The sequence below is a fragment of the Rhinoraja longicauda genome, chromosome 6 (assembly GCF_053455715.1).
Source record: "Rhinoraja longicauda isolate Sanriku21f chromosome 6, sRhiLon1.1, whole genome shotgun sequence".
In the NCBI taxonomy this organism is placed as follows: Eukaryota; Metazoa; Chordata; class Chondrichthyes; order Rajiformes; family Arhynchobatidae; genus Rhinoraja; species Rhinoraja longicauda.
Window position 1 is genome coordinate 36885425 of NC_135958.1, and position 25693 is coordinate 36911117.

The window sequence follows — 25693 nt, forward strand, 5'->3', positions numbered from 1 at the left end:
GCTAAGTGAAGGAAGAGTGAAAATCTAGAACAGATTTCTTATCTATTTCCATACTGTTGACTAATTAACTGTTGAATTAGAATAATTTGCCTTACAATTTACAATGATTACAAATTACATTGTCATCACTTGCACAATATTCTGAAATGCATTTTGCTCAATATTCCATTTTAGCAGCACTGATAGCTTTAAAGGAATATAATCCTTCCTTTCATGCACACTGGTGAAATTACAAAATATCAATAATATACTAATATTTGTGAGGATATCTGGTTAACTGAACATCTTTGATAAATGAATAAATTTAGCAGTAAATCCACAAAACACATTTGGCATACATTGATTGCACATTTTTAATAAATCATAATTTGGTATTGCATCAGTGACACCTATAGGTGACCTTCTCCAAAGAACTGTTCAAAAAGGGACTGTAGTGTTTTATCTTCAATATTGGGCAACTATAGGAACAGAGAATATTTTCCTATCTCTCTTTCCCAGAAATAGCAGGCTATTATTTCATTCACTTGAGAGAAGGGGAAAAAGAGGGGAGGAGATACTGTATTAAAGGAATCTATCAAATCCAAGATGAAAGTCACCAGAACAATTGTGTTCTCCTGGAAAAAGCCAGACAGATCCCCCAGCAATTTTTGTGCTAGATATTGTTTCTATTCAATTTCGTAAATCAAAGTCTGCTGCGAACACTCTCTCGGTTATATTTAGAAGTGCAACTACTGATGGCTGCATGACACTAGACAGCCACAATATTACATGAAAAATCCTCACAAATCCCTAATGTTTTCCAGTTAATAAATTAACAACAGCTTGGTCTCAAGAATGACAAAATATAATTACTATTCTTAAAGGCTGACGTTAAAGCAACTGTAAAGGGATGAATATTTAAAATATTTACATTAAATTATGTCAAACCATACTTCAAACATTAACTCTGCATGCATAATTAATTACATTTTATGTACATTTTGAATAATCCTTTTTCATAAGGGTCATAACTGTGATGTGCAGAAAGATGTGCTTAAAATGAATGTCTGAATCAGAAGATTAATATATTTACTTCAAAGCTAAATCTATTTTTATCATTTTTTACCCAATTAGATTTTCACTATATTATCCCAAGAAGAAGGTATCTCTCACAGAGGATGATTTGGTAGGAAGCAGTATAGGAACTATCATGCAGAGAACTGAAAAAGGCACAAATGCTCCTGGCTGGCAGGTAGACATCAGTCCGCAGCTTTATTAAAGTATTTCAATACTATTGTTTTGTTCATTCCAATAAACATGAAGACACGAGCCTAATTACAAAAAGGTAAAGCAAGCAAACACATGGCTACGCCAACCTTTGCTGGGAATCGTAAGTTTGCATTTTTATGTTCTGATTATTTTAAATGCAAAACAATAGTGAATCAAAATTAGACAAAATTGAATATTAATCTCTTAATTTAAAAATGGCCTGAACAAGATTCTACTCTATCACTCAGAATAAGGGCTTTAATAATAGTCTGGAATGCTATGATTCTTAGCTGAGCAGTGAAGCCACTGGCTTGCTGCTGAGCAAGTGACAATATATTCTGGACTCTGTACCCGAGCAGTGCAATGGAGAAAACAGGAACACACTGGAGGTGAGGTGCGGCCATCATGCTCCATGAATTACAGACCCAAGGGACAGTTACATTGGTTTTTGTCCCCTTGGGTTTATGCCAACCATAGATGAATCAGAACACCACCCTTCGTTTTAAAAAGGCAAGGTTAAATTCTCTTTATTTCAGTACATATTCATATCCCAAATAAAACATAGAAATTTTGTGTGCTTATAAATAAATGTATTATTTGTAATTTTTGATTTTTTAAATACAGGTATTTTTATTCATTTTCCAACATCACCAATTATCAGAGATATTTGGAAACCAAAAAAAGACCTTCTGCAAGAGGCAGGGCCTAACTTCCCTTGAGTTTTAATAGTTCACAACTAATTTCTTTGATCAACTTGGCAATTACAATTTCTAGCCCACTGCACCTTGTAAACCTGCACTGCACCCTGCACCATTTACCGCATTGCAAACAATACATGAGAAGCTGCAGGGGTGCAAAAGCTGAATGCATGGCTAGCACAGGCACAATTTAGGAGGCCCATGTAGAATCAGTGTAAACCAGCTCAGTTTGTGTATCTATGTTTGCACCAAGGTGAATTATATAATTTGGATATGCTAAATATAATATAATTTGGATGCCGAGAAGTTTCAAACTTTGTCTCATAATATTATTGATACAAAATACATCTTCTTCAGTCTTTCCTATACTGGTACACCACTCTCTCTCTCTCTCTCTCTCTCCCACACAGTTAATCCATACAAGTGTAACATTAAGCTGTTATTTTGAAAGAACCAACCATTAAGATGGTGAAATGTACAAGACAACAATCAATTTTGAATTTGTAAATATTGATTTAACTGCCAGTTCTCCTCAATAAGACTATTGCTAAGAACTACAAAAATGCAGGTCCATTATGGTAACAAGATGGTGATGGTAGTTTAGGGGAGGGTGGAAAAAGGATGATTTCAATGCCTGAGCAAATAAGGAATCCATTAAAAAAAAGTAATTTCCCGTGTACCTCATGCACACTATACTACACTGCTGAAATCCACATGAAGAATAGTTTTTTCACTTCTCTCTCAAGGATGTGGGGATTCATAATCCTACAATTGGATAATACTCATGATTTTTTTGTAAGAATTGTGAATGCAATTTTGCACCCAAGGCCATTGAAAGGTTACTTCCACTGTTCTAACACATTTCATTTAAGACTTAAGTCACAACAATAAAATTCAGCTGGATTCTAATGACAGGACAATGTTAAAGTAAATACAACAAGTTATTCATAAATCTACTGGAAAACCTATAGCAATTATTTTAGGCAACATCAGCAACAAGACCAGAAAATCCAAAGAGATATTAGTTTATACAACTAAATTCAGTTTCATTAGTTTTTTAAAAAATTTATAAAATGCTTTAACAATGTAAATTTTGACAGTGCTGATACTCAGCAATAATTAAATAATTATTTTCTTTGTTATATTCATATTAAAGACTGTGTAATTTAAACTAATCAGACGATTGCCGTATTACATGGTGGAAATTAAATCTGTTCAGTTGACAATCACATTATTTGCATTGGAATGTAGCATCATTGGGAAACAACGGAAGACATACATATTTAATTATATTCTTCCAAATGAAGAAATTCCAATCAACATTACTGTCAGTACTGAAAGGTCTGAAATATTTTGGCTCAATGAGATAGTTCTAAAAATACAGATAAACTATTTGATTAATTAGTCTGTACAGTGAATTACTAGTATTGATCTGTCTTTTTCATCAAAAATATATCATACAAATCCACATATTTAGTTGCTTATATTAAGGTCACAACCAGTTCACACACACATTAACGAGCATTAATATCATCTGCAATCTCAAAATAAAGGCATAATGTGCAAAACTAACTTTTTGCTTCAAGCACAAAGGAAAATTAATGATAGATTAATGTCACTTAAGTCTCGATTAAATGCTTGTTAAAAAGTTAATTTAATTCCATATCAGTGGAAGCCACTCTTGTCAAAAGAATTGAAAGGCCGTTGTGCTGAATTCAGGACAAATTCTGCACAAATTAAGGGTAACACGAAAGGGTCATATGACCTCAATTTGGTTAGGAATATGTTAAGTTTACAAAATAAAATCTCAGTGCAGCAGATGTATTGTCTGAAGAAGGGTCTCGACCCGAAACGTCACCCATTCCTCCTCTCCTGAGATGCTGCCTGACCTGCTGAGTTACTCCAGCATTTTGTGAATAAATACAAATCAGTAAAAGGCAGACTTATTCATTCTATGTGCTATGTTTGAGCAAAGTACTGAACAGGATTATGTGCCTCCCCCCCCCCCCATATTCTACATTCAGTCCTTCAAAAAGGTGTATTACAATAAACTTAAAACAAAAGGGACTGTTTAATTTCCTTCCCTGGTTTTAAGTTCATACTTTCCATTTGCAAGGGGTGAGCAAATGATTTCAAGAATCTTAAAAAGGTGTACCAAAGGAATGCCTAGTTCTTATATTTTTACTTTTAATGTAAACAGCCAATTTCTCACAAATTCGGTAGCAGAGCTGAGATAAAATCTCTTGCTATGGTACATCACAGCAAATTCAGCTCTAAATACTTAAAAAATTTGTTTTGGATTTTTAGAGTTTCATTTATGTTATTTGCAGACGATTTTTGAAAATAGACCCATCTTACTTTAAGATATATATTTCACATTCATTTTTCCGTTTTAGTCTCTCCATTTCAGACACTACCCAGTAAAGAGAAAGCCGATTGCAAGTTCTTCCAGCACCATTTCTGTTGTGGATGCACGTAGACCTAATCTACAGTAACAACCTGTCAGGGAAAAATGTCTGCCTGCTCTGCACCTTATTAAAATTATCAGATGGAAATAAACTCAAGGACGTGCTCAAGGCCTCGTTATAAAGTAACATCCTCACTGATTCTTGTGAATTCCTAGCCCATGACTGCTGAAAGAAGAGCAGCATTTCAGATGCCATCCCTATTATGTTCTACATTTTCTTTATGGAAGCAAATATTATTCATGATAATTAAAAACAACTGCAAACGCTGGAGATCCAAATTAAAAACAGACAATGCAGAAAACACACTGCAAATCGGCATCATTGATTTAAAGCGAAACATTTAGGTTGAAAATTCCAATAACAAGGGAAAAAAATAAGTTGGTTTTACGTTGGAGAGAGGACAAAGGAACTATCTCTGATAAAGCCAGGCCACTGTTGCCATGGAGATAAACTGTAAAGGAAACAATCCAGTCAACCCAAACAATCCTTCCAGATGAAGAGGCGATTCACCTGCATTTCTTCCAATCCAGTGCACTGCATTTAGTATTCACAATGTGGTTTCCTCAACTTTGGAGAAAACAAACACAGATTATGTGACCGCTTTGCTGAGTACCTGCATATAGTCTGGGGAGCGACCATGAGCTTTCTGTTGCCTGCCACCTTAATTCTCCATCAGACCCGTTCTGAATTATTGAAACAAGGTCCAACAGAAATTTGAGAAAAGGCACCTCATCTTCTGTCTGGACACTTTGTTCCTCCTGGGCTCTGTATCCAATTCTACAGCTAACTCACTTTCTCTGTATCTGTATTGTCACTTTAGCTCAGATTTTCACTCTTCATTAGTACAGGATGCCCTGCCAGACACGTCTGATTGTACTACATTTCATAACTTTGTTCTTTTGTGTTCTCATTTGCTAACTGCAACCTTTACTGAACTCTGATCTTGGGTTTTTTTTCCAGAGATATTCCCTTAGCCACAACCATCCTTCCTCCACCATCTCTACAACTTTAAACCAACTAGTTACTTTTCCAGTTTTGATTGTTTTGTAAATCCTAACTCTGTTTTTCCTTCTATAGATGCTGCCTGACTCGCTGATTCCAGCATCTTCTGTTTTATTATGGAACATTACTCTATGTTACGTAGTAAAAGACCACGTGAGATAAATTTCCCATTGAAATGTCATTTTGTACATTTCTATCAAGTTATCCAAAATGATTAAATTAAACTTTCAAAATTTTCTAATTGATTTTTATAAAAATAAATTATGATTCATCACTGGCATGAATTTAAAGTCTTTAATTGAAAGTGGTCAGAGAAGGAGATTTTAAAATTTGGAAACTCTCCTACTATAATCCTTTGCCTTCCCAAGTATTACAGTTTTTAAAAACTCCTTTAAAACATAGACATTCACCATCTTCCATTTCCCTTTTTTTCCATTTCTTTGTTTTCCATCCCTTGATGTGGCAGTTCAACTCCCATTTAAGTTAGAATAACAATTTATATGCAATCTACCTTTGCCATGGCCAATTCACTTATTTGCATCAGGGTACATCAGCTTTGTAGCGATGTATATTGATAGTATATTGAACTGGATCCTTGTCTGCCAATCCAGATTATTGCCTGTGGCTCTTGATCCTGCACTGAACTTAGTCAAAGGCCATAGGCAGTACAGTCACACAGGTACACATCCAAAATGGTTGTGTCGATCAGACAGAGGCTAAGCTGGGGACAACACTTCTATAAAAACTGTTGAGTACATTGTAATATTTGTTTTTAACTATCCATGATATTCACAAACATTTAGAAAAATAGGTGCTGAACTAATTAAAATTTAAAACAAATTATCAATATCATTAAAAATATTAAACTAGTGGAAATAATTAAAAATAGCTTTAAAAAAAACAAAGTGCTGGAGTAACTCAGCAAGTCAGGCAACATCTCGGGAGGGCATGAATTGGCAACATTTCATGTCTAGATCCTTCTTCAGTTTGGTTGTAGTGTGGAGAGAAAGATGGAAAAGAGGTGTGGGCAGGGCAAAGTCTGGCAAGTGATTGTTGGATACAGGTGAGGAGGGTTTGGTTGGCAGATGGGTGGACAAAGGCAAGAGGTGAAAAGGAGATTAAAGGGCATCCAATAAGGAGAACAGAGAAGTGAAATGTAAAGCCAGAGGGAGAGATATAGGAGGAAGAGATAGGAGGGGATGGTAAAGGGGATGGGAGAAAGGGAGAAATTAGTTTGCACCAGGGTGGGGCACAAGAGGGGAGAAATGGCAGGAAAGGGGTGGTGGTGTGTTATCCAAAATTAGAGAAGTCAATGTTCATACTGTTGAGTAATAAGTTACTCAAGCGGAATATGAGGTGCACCGCACTATTATCATCTGGACCGGTGGTTCGAGATTATTTTCAGTTGAAAGGAATGCTATTGCAGCATTCACTACATTCACTACACTAGATTTCAGACATCATTACCAAATAAAAATAATCTTTTACATAGATACATAGACAATAGGTGCAGGAGTAGGCTGTTTGGTCCGTCGAGCCAGCACCGCCATTCAATGTGATCATAGCTGATCATCCACAATAAGTACCCCGTTCCTACCTTCTCTCCATACCCCTTGATTCCGCTAGCCCTAAGAGCTCTATCTAACTCTCTTGAATGCATCTAGTGAATCGGCTTCCACTGCCTTCTGAGGCAGAGAATTCCACAAATTCACAACTCTCTGGGTGAAAAAGTTTTTCATCATCTTAGTTCTAAATGGCCTACTCCTTATTCTTAAACTGTGGCCCCTGGTTCTGGACTCCCCCAACATTGGGAACATGTTTCCTGCATCTGGCGTATCCAATCCCTTAATAATTTTATATCTATATACTAAAACTCTCGTTTGTTTGTTTGTTCCTGAACTATGGGGGGGGGGGGGGGAGAGGAGGGGGGGTAGTGGGGGTGAGTGGGTGCTGCACCAATACAGGAGAGGTTTGAGCACAACGGGTCCACTTGGTCTAGTGTTTCCATAACATCCCCTCTCATCCGTCTAAATTCCAGTGAACACAAGCCCAGTCGCTCCATTCTTTCATCATACGACAGTCCCGCCATCCCGGGAATTAACCTCGTGAACCTACGCTGCACTCCCTCAATAGCAAGAATGTCCTTCCTCAAATTAGGAGACCAAAACTGCGCACAATACTCCAGGTGTGGTCACTCCAGGGCCCTGTACAACTGCAGAAGGACCTCTTTGCTCCTATACTCAATGACGGCCAACATGCCATTAGCTTTCTTCACTGCCTGTTGTACCTTTATGCTTGCTTTCAGTGACTGATGTACTAGGGCACCCAGGTCTCGTTATGTTTCCCCTTTTCCTAACCTGACACCATTCAGATAATAATCTGCCTTCCTGTTCTTGCCTCCAAAGTGGATAACCTCACATTTATCCACTGTTTTTAGGCTTTTCCATACGAATAGATTGATGGTAAAATCAAAGTAATATATTCAAAGAAAATCAGCTCAGAATTGCAAACATAAATCTACATATAGAAATCTAGAGTCAACAGGTAATTAAAACATGTTTCATGCTTCAGAGTGACCATTCTATTTATATTTGCAAAACCTTTAAAAATACTGGTTTAGTTGAAAATGAAATATTGCATCAAGGATATCCAGTATGGAGATCCTCGTCAAATTTCTACAGTTCCCTTTATAAACTACAATACAAAGAGAGAGTTGCAATCCTGCAGTGATGTTAAACTTAAGTCCTGAATGTTCAAATGAAAGGTCCAATGAAATCTATTTCAAATATTTTCTCCGAACGTTAAAGCCAATACTCATTCCACAAAAATATCTCCAACAGAAAGTCAAATCACACATAATTTTTAGGGAGTATAAGAAAATAACTGCAGATGCTGGTACAAATCGATTTATTCACAAAATGCTGGAGTAACTCAGCAGGTCAGGCAGCATCTCGGGAGAGAAGGAATGGGTGATGTTTCGGGTCTGAAGAAGGGTCTCGACCCGAAACGTCACCCATTCCTTCTCTCCCGAGATGCTGCCTGACCTGCTGAGTTACTCCAGCATTTTGTGAATAAAATAATTTTTAGGGATCCTGTTCTGTACCAAATAGGTGAAATGACATCTGCACGCAAATGCCTACCTTTGCAAAGTACTTTGAAAAATATTCTAAATATTAAAGAACCTACTTAAATCCACGATTTTACATGTACCCTGTATTTAGAAGCACATTCAATCGTTTTATTTATATTTTAAGGAGTACAAAAATGTGTTCTTAAAGATTACTAGGGATTCTGAAAATTAGATACGTAGCAATGAAACTGTGGCGCCCTCTGTAGATTGCACATGGAAAAGATAGCAACAGTTCAGAAAATGTTTTCAAATCAAAATAATCAAATCAAAGAAAAAAAAATCAAAAATCAAAGAAGCTGCATTGTACTCAACGTCATGCAAAAAGATCTACTGCAAATCTTCATTGTCTGAGAATTTTCAGTTCAAGTTCTGAAGCCTGCATATACTCAACCAGCCATTTATCTTCTCAAACTATTCTGAACATTTTAACAAAGCCACACAGCAATTTTATGTCAACATTTAGAGTGGAAGGGGATTACCAGAAATGACATATCTGTATGAACATAACTTTTTTTTAATCTTAAAGATTTCAAATCTAATTCCCAATTCTCTATTTGAAAATGAAACCATTGAACACATTTTGATTGCCCATTAAGATTATTTTAAATACCAAATGGTGTTGAATTGATAAACAGATCATGGGAAAAATGATGTGTGCAAACTAAAGGCAAAGCTATCAAGTCATTAATAGGCAAATTCATTTGTAATCAAGGCAATAATGAAGTGTCCATTGATAGCTTGCTCTTTTAAGCATGGGTCACATTCAATATTTTTAAAACTGATACCAAAACTATTAAGCAACATCAACATAATACTTTAGGGGAAAATACTAAATGATCCATACCTCACACTATTCAAAATATTCTTTTTTTCCTGTTCTTCCTTCCGTGCCCGAAGCTGTTCCTGTGCCATAGCCATTTCTTCCTCCATGGACGATAATTCCTCTTTGGCACGCCGGCGGTTTTCCTTTTTATTTATCATAAAATATAAGAATTTAAGGATCATTTTAAAGTACAAATATGGACAAATATGAAAAGAAATATTGTGTCTCCCACTTCCATACTTTGCTAACTACAGCACAACCTGTTCAGCATGACAGGGACAAGATTATAATTTTTCTGAATTTAGGTTTGAGATGTAATTAATCAATGCTGCATGTTTTTCTGATTTCCCCAATTTTATTTCATCAAATTTTCTCTCTGATATATTGGTTCAGAGGTGGGTAAATGTTTACTATTAAAGATCCAAATACATTATTAAAGGGTATATATTTTGCTTAGTTCCAAAAGAAGATGAAAGTATTGGTTAAAAAAGCCACTGCTTCTTTGACTTGGTATCTATCTTTATATCTTCATGTAACTAACCCACATCCTATAATGGTTTCACTCCTAAAAGTCTGAAGAAGTGTCCTGACCCAAAATGTCACCTATCCATTTTCTCCAGAGATGTTGCCGGACCTGCTGAATTACTCTAGCATTGTGTGTCCATCTCTGGTTTCACTCCTGCTTGGGAGTGAAGAACAAAGGTGGAACCTACACTCTTGAATCTGGGCTTCTTTTCAAATATTCTTCACTGGGAGGCATTATGTGAACATACGTACATAAGAAATAGGACCAGCAGTCGGGTATTTGGTTCATTAAGCCTGTGTCAACTTTAAATAAGATAGATGATCTTTACTTCAACACCAGTTTCCTACACCTTCTCCAAACACTGGATTCTGCTCATAACAAGAGGAGTATGAAGAAGGGTCTCAACCTGAAACGTCGCCCATTCCTTCTTTCCAGAGATGCTGCCTGTCCCGCTGAGTTACTCCAGCATTTTGTGTCTACCCAAGATACTTGTGGATCTCTGCTTGGATTACAATCGATGACTTTGGCTCAACATCCTTTTGAGTGAAAACTTCTCAAGTTTCACCGCTTTTGGGTAAAGACATTTCTCCAGAGTTCAGTCCCAAGTAACCCACCAGTTTCTAATGAATTAGAAGCAGAATTGGGCCATTCGGCCCATTAAGTCTACTCCGCCATACAATCATGGCTGATCTAACTTTCCCTCTCAACCCCATTCTCTTGCCTTTGCCCCATAACCCCTGACACACTTACTAATCATGAATCTGTCAATCTCCGTCTTAAAAATATACACTGACTTGGCCTCCACAGCCTTCTGTGACAATGAATTCCATGATCATGGGACTTTGAGATCACAAGCACCTAACCAGAGGATATATTCTCATGACACCCAAGATAGTGCTAGAAATGCTGACAGCAGATAGGATAGAGTTAATACTTCAGGTTAAAGAGTCATCATTAGAACTGTAAAAATAGTTCTGATCAAGGGTCAGAAATATTCCGATTCGCTTTCTAGAGACGTAACCCAACTTGTTGAATATTACCAGCACTGTTTTATTTTATTTAGATTGCAATTGTATGCAATTTTTCAATTTGCCTTAAATATAGAGGTATCACGAGAGGCGTAGTTAAGGTAAATGGTTAGTCCTTTTCCTAGGGTATGCGAGTCGAAAACTCAAGGGCGTAGCTTTAAGGTAAGAGGACATGGATTGCGAGGAATGAAGGCAATTAAGGAAGGCAAATTTATTTCAAGAGGGCTAGAATACCAAAACAGGGATGTAATGCTGAGCCTTTACAAGGCACTGGTCAGGCTGCATTTGGAGTATTGTGAGCAGTTTTGGCCCCCATATCTGAGGAAGGATGTTTTGGTGTTGGAGAGGGTCCAGAGGAGGTTTACAAGAATTATCCCAGGAATGATTGGGTTAACATATGATGAGTGTTTGAAGACACAGAGCCTGTACTCATTGGAGTTCAGAAAGATGGAGAGGGGACCTCACTGAAACTTACTGAATAGTGAAAGTCCTGGATAGAATGAATGTGGAGAGGATGTTTCCACTAGTGGGAGGGTCTAGGACCAGAGGCCATAGCCTCAGAATAAAAGGATATACCTTTAGAATGGAGATGAGGAGGAATTTCTTTAGTCAGAAGGAGCTGAATCTGTGAAATTCATTGCCACAGCTGGCTGTGGAGACCATCAATGGATATTTCTACGGTGGAGATTGACAGATTCTTGATTAGTGAGGGTGTCAGGGGTTATGGGGAGAAAGCAGGAGAATGGGGTTGAGAGGGAAAGATAGATCAGGCAGGATTGAATGGCAGAGTATACTTGATGGGCCAAATGGCCTAATTCTGCTCCTAGAACGCATGAAGGTCGCATACTATCACATGGATGCAACAGGATAATTAGCCTTGGAAAACAATAAAAATGAATAATTAAGGGTCTGGTATTGCAACAGATTCTGTGAATAGAGCACACGCAACATGCTAGGTTGTGGGGCAGCAGGACAAATGCAAAATCAGCAGCTCCAAATGAGGTCTTCAAATTACTTCAAGATGTTTCACAGGCGGTATCATCAAACAAAAAGTGACACTGGGTCACATAACATAGATTGTCATGTTTAAATGAGTGACTCAACAGAATTCAAGGGATTAGGGCATGGTGGCTGAAGGCCTGACTGCCAGTGATGGAACAATTACATTTCAGGAAGAATAATAGGCCTTAATGAAAGGAATTCAGATATTTCAGGATTGATAGGCTTGAAAATAACGAGAATTTTAACATTAAGTCTTTACAAGTGAGAGTTAATGTAAATTTGGGGTGTGGTGGAGGAAGAATGAAAAGAAAATTAAATGACGCAAATGCAGGAACACAGAAATAAAAACATCAAACCTAAAACAAAATGTTAAAAATTGAATATAAAACAGAAAGGAACCAATTCCAAACAAGGCAGAAAATGCACCAAAAACACTAATGGTCTGTGATCACAGCTTCACCACATCACCATCTAGTGGCCAGAAGCCTTGCCAGAACAATGACTGTACCATTTAACATGTTCACTTTTATTCCATTTAGAAAATATAAACATGAATGTGTTTATATCCCATTATTGCTATTGATATAGAAGGATTAACCAACAAAGTGATTACATGAAATGAGATTCAAGCAAATCTCACAAAAAGGATCAGGAATTTCAAATAATAATAATATAATATATTCCTTTATTCGTCCCAGGCCGGGGAAATTTAGTCATACACTTCCTGCTAAACATCTGTACAATTCACGAGAAGACTATTGACAGACAATCACTGTTTGCCACATTTCTGAGTGCAAGTAGTTCTGCTATAACACATTTCACTACACAAGTTGGATATAATGCATTTGATGAATTCAGGAACACTAATTGCTTTGCATGGGTCAAATTGGTTATAACATAAATCTGATCGAAAACTGGAGAAGCATTTAAAAGTTACTTTGGAAATAGACAAGTAGAAAGAAAGCGGTCTTGGGGGAAAAAAAAGTCCCATGAGAAAAAAACGTTCCATGTAGCAGTAATCGCCTACCCTTGTCTCCTAAGAATACAGGCTGCTAGCTTAACCTCAGATGGACATTGAAATTAACAAGCAATTGCTTCTGTTGACACTTGTGCAATGAAACAATGTAACAAACCACCTTTCATTTTATCAGCTCGCTGTAACAAAACTAAATTTATACCTATTAAATAGACCTTTAATTTTGAAAATCCTTTGGGGAAAAATGTAATTGCGAGTCTGGTGCTCTCTCTCAATCCCGTACCCACCCTTTCCCCATGACACAAGTGTTTTTAAAACGTAATTTTCTATAATGCAAGGTTTCTGAGGAATGCAACTATCCTGTCAAAGTAAAACTACCTGTATGTCATTAATGGGAAATATTAAATTGCCACCCTGTATACTCAAATCCAAGATGTCACTATCTATATCTGACAATGATCCCAACACTTCAGAAACACCATCATACACCTCTCTCCATCTAAAATCATCAATCAACACAAATCTGCTTTCTGTTATCAGAACATAAGAAATAGCAGCAAGGGGGTACACGATACCTCCCCTTAAGTCTCCTCCATATTCAACAAGATCATGATTTATCTATCCAGTCTAAAGTAGGAACCCAACACAAAACATTATCCATCTATGACCTCCGGAGATGCTGCCTGACCCGCTGTTACTCCAACACATTATATTCTACATACGATTCCAGCTACTGCAGTTCCTTTTCTCCATGATTTACCTTGATTCCATTTTCTCATCCAGTCCCCATAACCCTCCATTCTTGTAAAATCCCAAACTCTCATTCAAAATTACAGCAAATCAGCATTCACAGCTCTCAAGGATACAACATTCCAAAGAATCACAAACACACAGAAGAAATTCCTCCTCACAAGAACACGTGAAAATAGGATCAGGTGTAGGCTACCAGACCCTTCAAGACTGCATCACCATTTAATACAATAATAGCTGATCTACGCTGGCCTCAACTCCTCTTCTGTGCCATTTTACCAAACCCCTCTATTCCCCGATCTGTTCCCTGATCTCTACTTTAAATACTTTGAATGATCCAGCTCTATCACCCAGCAGTGTAGAGAATTCCAGACATTCAAAACCTGCTGTAAGAAGATATTTATACGTACCTCCAGTTTAAATGACAAGCCCTTTCTCTCAGTTATGTCCCCTCGTCCTTGACCATCTCATGAGTGAAAATATTTCAATCTAGACTGCAAGTTGGTATGTTGGCATTCATAGCAAGAGGATTTGAGTTTAGGAGCAGGGAGGTTCTGCTGCAGTTGTACAGGGCCTTGGTGAGACCGCACCTGGAGTATTGTGTGCAGTTTTGGTCTCCTAACCTGAGGAAAGACGTTCTTGCCTTAGAGGGAGTACAGAGAAGGTTCACCAGATTAATCCCTGGGATGGCGGGACTTGCATATGAGGAAAGACTGGATAGACTGGGCTTGTACTCGCTGGAATTTAGAAGACTGAGGGGGGATCTTATAGAAACATATAAAATTCTTAAGGGGTTGGAGAGGCTAGATGCGGGAAGATTGTTCCCAATGTTGGGGGAGTCCAGAACCAGGGGTCACAGCTTAAGGATAAGGGGGAAGTCTTTTAGGACTGAGATGAGAAAACATTTCTTCACACAGAGTGGTGAGTCTGTGGAATTCTCTGCCACAGAAGGTAGTTGAGGCCAGTTCATTGGCTATATTTAAGAGGGAGTTAGATGTGGCCCTTTTTGCTAAAGGGGTCAGGGGGTATGGAGAGAAGGCAGGTACAGGCTACTGAGTTGGATGATCAGCCATGATCATATTGAATGGCGGTGCAGGCTCGAAGGGCCGAATGGCCTACTCCTGCACCTATGTTCTATGTTTCTATGTTTCTAAGTTTAGATTGCAGTCTAGTTTGCATGGGATCCAGGGAGAACTAGTCAGCTGATAGAGAATTGGAAGGAAGCAGAGTGTGATGGTGGCAGGTTGTTTTTTAGACTGGAGGCCTGTGACTAATGGTGTGGCTCAGGGATCGGTGCTGGGTCCGTTGCGTTTTGTGGTTTATATCAATGATTTGGATGAGAGCGTACAGGTCATGATTACTAAACTTGCAGTTGACATTAAAGTGGGTGGCATTGTGGATAGCAAAGATGTTTATCAAAAATTGACACAGGATCTTGATCAGTTGGTCTGAGGAATGGTTAATGTACTTTAATGCAGATAAGTGGGATGTGTTGCACTTTGGGAAGTCAAACCAGGGCAGGACCTTCAGTGTATGGCAGGGCTCTGGGGAATGTTGTAGAGCAGAGGGATCTGGAAGTGCAGGTGCATTGAAGGTGGCATTCACAGGTAAAAGGGGTGATCAAGATGTTATTGAGCACATATCCATTCATCAATCAAACTCTTGAGTATAAAAGTTGGATCGTTATGTTATAGCCATACAAGACATTGGTGAGGCCACATTTGGAGTATTGTGTTCCATTTTGGTCACCCTGTTATAGGAAAGATGTTGTTAAGCTGAAACGGGTGAAATACCTTCACAGCATCCATCCTGCCAAACATCTTAGAATTCAGAAGCAGAAGGATCTCTCACATCCTTCCAGAGTCAAAGTCAGACAGCACAGAAGCAGGCCCTTTGGCCAACTTGCCCATACCAACCAAGATGCCCCATCTACACTATTCCTATCAGCCCGCATTTGGCAAATATCCCTCCATGTACCAGTCCAAATTTCATTTAAATGTTGTTATACAAACTGCTTCAACTACCTCCATTGCACTCATTCCATATACCCACCAGTATTTTGTGCGACAAAGTTGCCCCTCACGTTCCTATTGCATCTTTCCCCTCTCACCTTCAACCCATGTTCCCTCACTTTTGATTCCCCTACTCTGGGTAAAAGACTGAATTTACCCAATCTATTCCACTGGTGATCATGTATACCTCTCTAAGATCACCCCCAAACCTCTTGGAAACCAATGAATAAAGTCCTAGCCTGCCTAACCACTCCCAAGAGCTCCTCGTAGATTTTCTCTGCACACTTTCCAGCTTAACAAAATCCTTCCCACAGCAGGACGACCAAAACTGAACACAATATTCCAAATGGGGCCTCACCAACACATTGTACAACCTCTATACTCAATGCCCTGACTGACAGCCAATGTACTGAAAAGCCTTCTTCATCACCCCATCTACCAGTGATGCCACTTTCAAGGAACTACGTACCTGCGCTCCTAGATCCCCCTGCTTTACAACACTCCCCAGAGCCCTGCAAAGGTCCTGCCCTGGTTTGAACATTCATGCCCTGAACTCCTGTAATCACACTTTAAAAGCATCCCACTTTCCGGACTTCCTTTAACCAGTAACAACCTACTCCAATCAACTTAAGCAAGTTCCTGTCCAATAGCAAAGTTGGCCTTAACCCCCATTAAAAAGTTTAACTCATGGGCCCACCCTATCTTTAATCATAACTATTCCACCCATCTAAGCCCTTGGCACTGTGATAATCCCAGTCTATAATGGGAAAGTTAAAATTCCCTACTATGACCACTTTATTAGTCTTTATTATCAATCTCCTGGCATATTTACTCTTCTGATTCCCATTGACTATTTGGGGGCCTGGAGTACACTTCCAACAAAGTGATCAATGCCTTTTTATTTCTCAGCTCAACCTTTACAGCCTCATTGGATAAACCATCAGTAATGTCATCTCTGACTACTGCCGTGACATTCTCCTTAATCATTAAAGCAATATCCCCTCCTTGCTTACCTCCACCTCTCCCGTTACACCAGCACATGTACCCTGGAACATTAAGCTGCCAGTACTATACCTCTTAACTAGATTTCCATAATGGCTACAACATCTCAGTCATACATACCTATCCACGCCGAGTTCATCCGTCTTACCCATCTCTCACATTGCCAACATGCACAATGACTTCTGGCAGCTCATCCTCCCACTTGAGAATGTTATGCAGCCGCTCCAAGACATCCTAGATCCTGGCACCAGGGAGGCAACACCGCATCATGGAATCTCAATTGCTCCCTTTCCAAACTCCAGAACTGAGGTAAACACTATCTTTCCTCATAAGCCAATTTGTCCTGGCCAGGAATTGGAAGCATGAACCTTAGCTAAACGATCTCCAAGTAAATTGTTCCTTAAAAAAGATACAATTTATATGCAAATCTTTCGTCAATTTTATATCCAAGCTGCTAGTATTTTTAGTGCATATCAAATGAAACTTTGCCAAAAGCCTTTCAAAAGACTATAAAATGTAACCCCAGCTGCAGCTCTTACTCCAATTCCTCAATTGTTTCAGAGAATTCAATCAAGATAGTCAAAAACTGTTCGTCTCTACACATCTGTGCTGGTTTTCATTACTCCATACTTTTTCAAATGCCAATTAACTTACTTTTTGGCTGTCTCTTAAAGTTTCAGAGTACCCAACTTTAGACTGACTATAAAAACTATAGGTTTCTTCCTATTTAAACAGGGATGTAACAATCGGATTTACCACTCCCGGGGCACCACCGCATATTAAAGATGTCATTTTCTATCATGAATTGGCTATAATGTGACTGATGAATTAAGGAATACGGTTTGCATTATTCAGGCCAAATAGGTTATCATGTACATTTAATCGGAAACTAGAAAATCACTTAAAAGTTCGTTTGGAAATTGAAATGCAGAAAGAAGAGTCCTGGAAAAAAAGTTTAGTGGAAAAAAAAACTGTTTCCTTGTAACCTCCCACAGTAACCAGAACCATTGTCTCTTAAGAACTCAGGCTGCTAGTTTCACTTGGGGGGCATAGAAATTGACCAGCAGTCACTTCTATTGACACCTATACAATGATACCCTATTAAATAATGTAACAACTGCCTTTGGTATTCCTAGCTTGTAGTAACAAAGACCTTTAAGTCCTGTGAGGAGAAAAAAAAAACCTTGCTTATTGTGAATCTGAAACTCTCTTGGTCCTCATCCCCTTTCCCTAATCGATACAATAGATTTTTCATTATGCAAGCTTGCTTATGATAACTATCGTGTCATAGCAGAACTACCAGTATATTCAAATAATCAGCAATGTTTAAACATATGTTTTAACAAGCAGGATAAATCTTATATATTCACATTAAAGTGACTGTAAACTATTAGAGTTAACCGGCCATACCTGTCGGGTTTTACCAGCTTGTTTAACACTGTAAAACATTGGCCCAAGTTCAGCTAACCACTCCCCATCCACTGCAGTTACGCACTGCATGTATTCCTGAAAAAGATGATTTAATTCGTTACATATCAAGTAAAAATTAAAATATTTAAAGTACTCCGAGGTAATGTACAGATATTTTCCCTAGAGTTTTATCATTCTGCAAAGAAAACAATGCTGATAATGTTTTCTCCCACCCATTTCTCCCACTATCCTGCCCCCCCCCCCCCCCCATTCCCTGCAACCTGTATCCCTCTCTCTGGCTTTACATTTCATTGCTCATCTCTACTATCTCACCCTTTGGCTCCTTCTCATCGCTAGACTTTGTCCACCCATCTGCCAATCACTGATCCCCTCACCAGTGTCCACCTATCACTTGCCAGACTTTGTCCTGCCTCTTTTCCAGCTCGCAATCTCCCCCCCCCTACTACAATCAGTCTGGAGAAAGGTCCCAATCTGAAATGTCACCTATCCAAATCCTCCACAGATGCTACCTGACTCGCTGAGTAACTCACGCACTTTCTAGTCAAGATTCCAGTATCTGTCGTTCCTCGTGTCTTTTTCTATATTCAATACCCTGACTGATGAAGGCCTATGTCTCAAAAGCCTTCTTTACCAACTATTCTGCATGTAACACCACCTTCTTTTGCACCCTTTTGACCTGTGATTCAATGCCCCAAATAATTTACTGTTCTCTTTCAATATAAATCATTATAAAGCCTGACACAACCCATAAATTCAGTGTCATGATTGCACAAAATTAGAGTAGGCACAAGGGTATATGATTAAGCACATTTACATCTCCTATCGAAACTCTAGCTAGCTACAAATTAGGCTAACATTTGCACTGAAATTCAAAAAATGAAAAGACAGCATTTTAAAATAATTTGTTATTCTTTCAACAGAAACGGTCATCCCAGCTTCTTACCTTTGAAGTCATCACGAGTTCGTGGTACACAATGTAATCCGGTGTGTATCCCATGCCAAAAAGTGAACTAGTTGGGTGCAAGTGACAAGGCATGCCTGTTCTCACATTCACATACTCTCCTATACCCTGCAAAACATTACAAAAAGAGATAATTGTTAAATTAAAAGGTGAGGACTACAGAGCCGAAGTTCTCAAATACTGAATTCCCGTCATACTATGTTATGAAAATAGTTAATACCTAATGGGACTCGAGAGCTTAGTGGCAGACTATTCTACATGAGGATAGAACAGAAACATAGCCATGGTGAAATGGAGCCATAGCCAGAGAAAGTGAAACAAAGTGAACAAATGCATTCAGGAGATTTTGGAAAACTAGTAATTAATATGGATAAGGACAGGTGGCATGGAATATGATACATGTGAATGGAACAAAAATAAAATGAAAAGTTGGACAAAAGGCCATCCTAACAATGATGAAATATGCCACACAATTAATGGAATAATGTATTTCACCAACTTTCAGAAAACGGGGCTTCCCCTCCTCCATTATAGATGAGGCTCTCACTGGGGTCTCTTCTACATCCCGCAGCTCCGCTCTTGCTCCCCCTCCCCCCACTCGCAACAAGGACAGGATCCCCCTCGTTCTCACCTTCCACCCCACCAGCCAGCGGATCCAACATATCATCCACCAACATTTCCGTCACCTACAACGGGACCCCACCACTGGCCATATCTTCCCATCCCCTCCCCTCTCTACGTTCCGCAGAGACCGTTCCCTCCGTAACTCCCTGGTCCACTCGTCCCTTCCTACCCAAACCACCCCAACCCCGGGCACTTTCCCTTGCAACCGCACGAGATGCAACACCTGTCCCTTTACCTCCCCCCTCAACTCCATCAAAGGACCCAAACAGTCTTTCCAGGTGAGACAGAGGTTCACCTGCACCTCCTCCAACCTCATCTATTGCATCTGCTGCTCTAGACGTCAACTTATTTATATCGGCGAAACCAAGCGCAGGCTCGGCGATCGCTTCGCTGAACACCTGCGCTCGGTCCGCATTAACGCAACTGATCTCCCGGTGGCCCAGCACTTTAACTCCCCCTCCCATTCCCAGTCTGACCTCTCTGTCATGGGCCTCCTCCAGTGCCATAGTGAGGCCCGCCGGAAATTGGAGGAGCAGCACCTCATATTTCGCCTGGGCAGTTTGCAGCCCGGTGGTATGAACGTCGACTTCTCCAACTTCAGATAGCTCCTCTGTCCCTCCCTTCCCCTCCTCCTTCCCAGATCTCCCTCTATCTTCCTGTCTCCACCTATATCCTTCCTTTGTCCCACCCCCGACATCAGTCTGAAGAAGGGTCTCGACCCGAAACGTCACCCATTCCTTCTCTCCCGAGATGCTGCCTGACCTGCTGAGTTACTCCAGCATTTTGTGAATAAATGAATAAGTCACAATCCTTTCGTCAAAAATTCACAGTAGATTATTTTTTTAAGTGACCATATGACAAGCACTCTATTCGAGAAGTTGCTACTCACACACTTCTACACTTGTTCCTTTGATAATGCACTTAATAACAAGAGGTTGAAGTAACAAAGCAGTTAATACCAAGAATAACTATGCCGAAAACATTACGCACAGCGGTAAAATGAAAGAACCACCTGGAGGGGCACAGCACATCAAATAAAATCTGCCAAGAATATACACCATATTATATATCTACTGACCTTGAGTTTTGCAGCCTGATGAAAGTATGCTGCACAGATACATTTTCTGATGATATCCCAATCAGTACCACAGCTTACAATATTCATACGTTGTTGCACCATTATATCCTTTAACTGAGAACGAACTTCTCGAACCTTTGGTAAGAGAGATAGGCAAGTCAATGATCTCAATACGACATCCGAAGGCATCACAAAATGCTGGAGTAACTCAGCGGGTCAGGCAACATCTTTGGAGAGAAGGAATGGGTGACATTTTGGGTCGAGGCCCTTCTTCAGACTGAAGAAGGGTCTCGACCCGAAACGTCACTATTCTTTCTCTCCAGAGATGCTGCCTGACCCGCTGAGTTACTCCAGCACTTTGTAATACCTTCGATTTGTACCAGCATCTACAGTTATTTTCCTACTCAATACAACTTCCAATTAGCAATCTGTAAATTTTCAGTATTCCTTCTCCTTCCTCTTGGCTTTCCTTTACCACCCATCCAATACAAAACTATTCCTCTGTGAATTTCCAGAAATTTGTAGGTAACATACAAAGTATATGAACAAGAAGCTGTAATGCAAGGGTTAAACAGATTGCGTCAGCTAAAATGGAGTTCTCAGCTAAATTAGCAGCACAGCAATTCAAACCCTGCTTAGGAAAACAAGTTTTCGAAGAACGTTCAGCCTAACTCAAAGGGACCAGTGGAACATGCGGACACCTGCGAGACCACTAATATAAGCTTTGCTTGCCCAGAGACATCCAAGACTAGCTCGGTGTCTGACAGGACCCATAACTCACGCCATTTTGGTGCCAAGGAGAATAGCTAGTTTGATACATAATCGCCTGTTGTTCTTAGAGATAAAAGTTATTATATAAATACATGCTTCTACCATGAGAACATGAGGTTCACCTTCGGGGAGAGAAAAGAGCTTCAAAGAGAGATAAAGACTATGAGCAAGCCTGGTGACAGCCAGACAGGAGAATCGAATACTAAGAGGGGCTTGAGACCTGTTATCTATTCTCCTCTCAGAATCTATTCTCATCTACACACTCGGGCCACTTTACTGAGATTGGTTAACCTCCCAACCAGCACAACTTTGGGATGTGGGAGGAAACCAGAATCCCAAGGTAAAAACCATAGTCATATGCAGAACGTACAAACTCAACACAGATAGTAGCCAAAGTTAGGATCTAACCCATCACTGGAGTCATGAGGATGCAGCTCTACATTACTATGCTGCTGAAGTTGCAGAATGAACTTCAAAAGAAACAGCTGTGTTTCAGCTGAGACAGACAAAAATGAGGGAAATCATTATTTTTTGAACAATAGCAATATTTTGAAATGCATATAATGCATTTAGTAGGCATATTTATTTCTGGAGGAGAAAGAAGGAGAATAAACACTTTCCATACTTGTTAACAAAAAATCTGCTGATAACAGTGTTGTCATCAGTCATCATTCTTTGGCGAGGACTGAGGAATGGTCAGGTTGGTACTCAGCAATGAGGAATGGTGGGGAGGGTTGCTTCACTCCTTTGAAGGCTAATATTATAGAAAGTACAATTTCCACATCACCACATTTTAAGTAGAGCCTTATTGATTTCTGATAATAAATTAAATCCAAAAACCTATTATAATGTGCAAAAATTATTACTGTAGGGAGTTACCTTCCTCATAGCTTTGGCATGAATAAAGTGTTCATTAGACCAGATTGTAGAATAATTGTTATTCTTCCACTGCAGGTAAACATTGAGGTATGTCAAATGGTCACTTTCGGGCACAGCAAACTTCTCCCTCATCTGATCACTCTCTTCTTCTCGGCCCTGTAATGTTAAATATATATATCATAAGAAAATCCAGAGACCCAGGTAAGTTATTTCACCTCTGAAAGATAAAAGAAAACTAATTATTCCACTCCTGTGACCTTGGATTGATTTATTACAGTGTACATTGTGTAAATGCAACAAACATTTGAAACCAATCAGAGAAAATGGTCAAAAGAATAGTTTAGAGGGGAAGAAGAAAAAAGATTCCAGCAGAACTATTTTTATTATCAAATTGGAAATTTGACATTTCTAGAGCCAATACAGAGATATTGATCCTATCAGCTATTGCGATTCAGAAACCAAATTAAGAAATAAAACTGGAAAAATTAAGATTTTCAAAGTGTTTCAGGTTGATAATCTTATTAAAAAAATAATAAAATGTGGAAAATGTAGCAGATTTAACCCAGTTGTGGAAACAGAGGCACTACAAGCAGAGTGGAATGGGAGGTGGTCAGGGGGTGAGGGAAGGAAGAACAAAATGGAAATTCTGTAAAAGGCAAGGGAAAGATAAGATGAGAAAAGGGATACAAAAAAAGGCAACAGAGCATTTATTTGTAAAAGTTATGGATATACATGAAAAGTGGCAAAAGATGATAAAACAGAATTTTTTATTGGCTTTAAAAATAACTTGGATAAAGAGTTGAATGTGCTGCAATTTAAAAAGCTACACATTAGGCCATGAGGAATGGGATTGCTTTTTTCAAACCAGCATCAACATGGCTCAGGTGCCTTCTTTTGTACTGTAAATTTCTATGTTCAATGAACTGCAAAGTTATTACTAACAGCTACTGCTGGAAGGAGTAGCTCGTACCTGAAATTGATAGACTTATCAAATCTGGGAAATAATAACAAAGGCCAAATTGAAAGTTCCGATGCTCCTGAATTGTTGAGTTTAAAAGAGCAATGAATTTTCCATTAAAGTGGCAAAAGATGCTGAAATGAAGCAAGATGGCTGTCATATTTTGAATCGATTTAACAATCAACTGTTGCCCTGCTTAATATTAAACCACAAAGGAAATTTTAGAAGAAAAAATTTGAATTGGAATTTAAAAAAATTATATTTATGTTTCAAGTAGTTGAGGGGTGACTGCATACATCTTTCAAACCATGAAGCAGAGCCATGAAATACATTTTCTTACATACTAGTATTGTTATTAATGGGTCAGATAGTATCTATTTATAAGCTAAATTGTACAGAGAAATACTGATTATCATCCACATCATCCATTTATATCTGTGCATTGAAATTTAGATGTGAGCAAAAGGTCAGATTCCCACTTTATTGCTGAACTAACCACACCTCAGTCTAACAACGGAGGACAGACAGGAAAGAGGTCCAGAATGTATTTGCAACCCTCAGAATTACATCTGGGACAGTTGTTGTGGATAGTATTTCAATGGGCTAATCAATCAATAACACAAAACAAAATATGAGCATGGGTAGACCACCCAGCCCCTCAAGTCTGTCCTGCCCTTCAACACAAGTGTGGTTGATCTGCCCCAGGCCTCAACTTTTCTTCTGTGCTTGTTCTCAATGCGCATTCTGACCGCAATGATTCTATTAAATAATACCACGAATAAAAATAAATATCAAAATTGTTAATGCGGTCATTTTCATGGAGACATACCGAAACAAAGTGGAGAGAACTCCGCACAAATTTGGGTAAAAGCATATTTCACCATTCTCTAGAACCGCCTATATTTCAGGTTCTCTCACATACCTTTGGTCGATAGAAGATGGCAGGCACTGAAAGCATTGACACAATGATGAGGACATCAGCACTACAGCTCATATCACACGATACTATCAACATCTTTGAGAGAGCAGGATCGAGTGGGAATTCAACCATCATCCTTCCAGTCGGAGTCAGACTGCCTATCAGGGTAAAAGAAAATGACATAAAATATTGGTTCAATAAAATTGGCTGGATTTTCCCAAACATCGTCCACTCCCTGGATCACCAGCTGTAAGTCACACAAGCCGGGCAAGATGTAGAAAGCAAGCCTCAGTGACTCTCTGCACCGAGCAATCAGTTAGCATGTACAATGTTTCAGGAGGTGTATACACACAGCCTAGCCCCCTAAACGCATTAAGATTTTTACAAAAGCCAAAGCTACAGGGAGGGATGGGGTAGGTGGGAGGAACGACCAGGAAAGAGCGTTAGGGCACGTATGTGATAGAGTACGCAAGTTTAATCGAGAGCGAGACAGAGGGAGAAAGAGCGCAGAAATTAGATGGGTGCCATTAGAGTTGGGACATCTTAGGACAGATCTTTGGAAACACCACCGGGTGGCGCCACTATGGCTGCCTCGCCAACTGTCTGTCTGCCCCTTCTTTGTGTTTTAAGAGTATGTGTTAAATGTATGTTTTTAGCGTTCTTTATCTTGTTTTATGTGGGGGGTGAGGAGTTGGGGGAAACTTTTTCTGACCTCTTACCTCGACGGAGTTGTGATTTTTTTTCCGTATCGTATCTCCGTCTGCACTGTGGCCAAACATCGAGGAGTTGGCGGCCTTTGCTGGAGACCGACTTTTGAGAGCTCCACCGCGGGTAGCCTACGGGACTTACCATCGTGGAACCCATGATCCCTTTGCCAGGGATCGACCTCAGAGCTCCAACCGTGGGTGCTTGCGGACTTAACATCACGGAGCTCGCGGTCTCTAGTCAGAGACCGACTTCGGGAACTCCAAGCCGCGGGAGCTTCGACCGACCCCACGGATGGTTTGACCGCCCCGACCGCGGGAGAATAAAGAGGAAGAAGGTTGGACTATTTTGCCTTCCATCACATTGAGGAATGTGAGGAATCCGCTGAGGTGGATGTTTATGTTAACTTTTATGTAGTTGTGTGTCTTGTTGCTTTTTTTTTTGTATGGCTGTATGTTAATTCGCAAATCACTGTACCTTAATTGGTACATGTGACAATAAAAGACCTTTGAAACCTTTGAATAAGGACTATACGGTCCACACTGAGTCAACACATAACTGAAGCCAGCTCTGGAAGGGAGGTGTCTTGCAAATAGCTGTAGTGTTGGTAGCAGCTTAGAAGTCTTATTGCTAATACAGCAGGCATTAACAGACTAATTTCTGTGCACCCTCTCCCTCTGGATTAGACTCACACACTCACAG

General features: G+C 39.4%; 1 protein-coding gene across 2 annotated transcripts in view; it reads right to left on the bottom strand.

Annotated features, from left to right (window-relative positions):
• The window catches only part of dhx38 (DEAH (Asp-Glu-Ala-His) box polypeptide 38), an 84495-nt gene that overhangs the window by 10321 nt on the left and 48481 nt on the right, over positions 1-25693 (bottom strand). For both annotated transcript variants that reach the window (XM_078400787.1, XM_078400785.1), the window contains exons 21-26: positions 24290-24444; positions 22410-22565; positions 20760-20894; positions 19040-19165; positions 18076-18171; positions 9391-9512 (exon numbers count right to left, since the gene is read on the bottom strand). In XM_078400787.1, coding sequence (XP_078256913.1) covers positions 9391-9512; positions 18076-18171; positions 19040-19165; positions 20760-20894; positions 22410-22565; positions 24290-24444 — 790 coding nt within the window. The remainder of the gene's footprint in view (positions 1-9390; positions 9513-18075; positions 18172-19039; positions 19166-20759; positions 20895-22409; positions 22566-24289; positions 24445-25693) is intronic.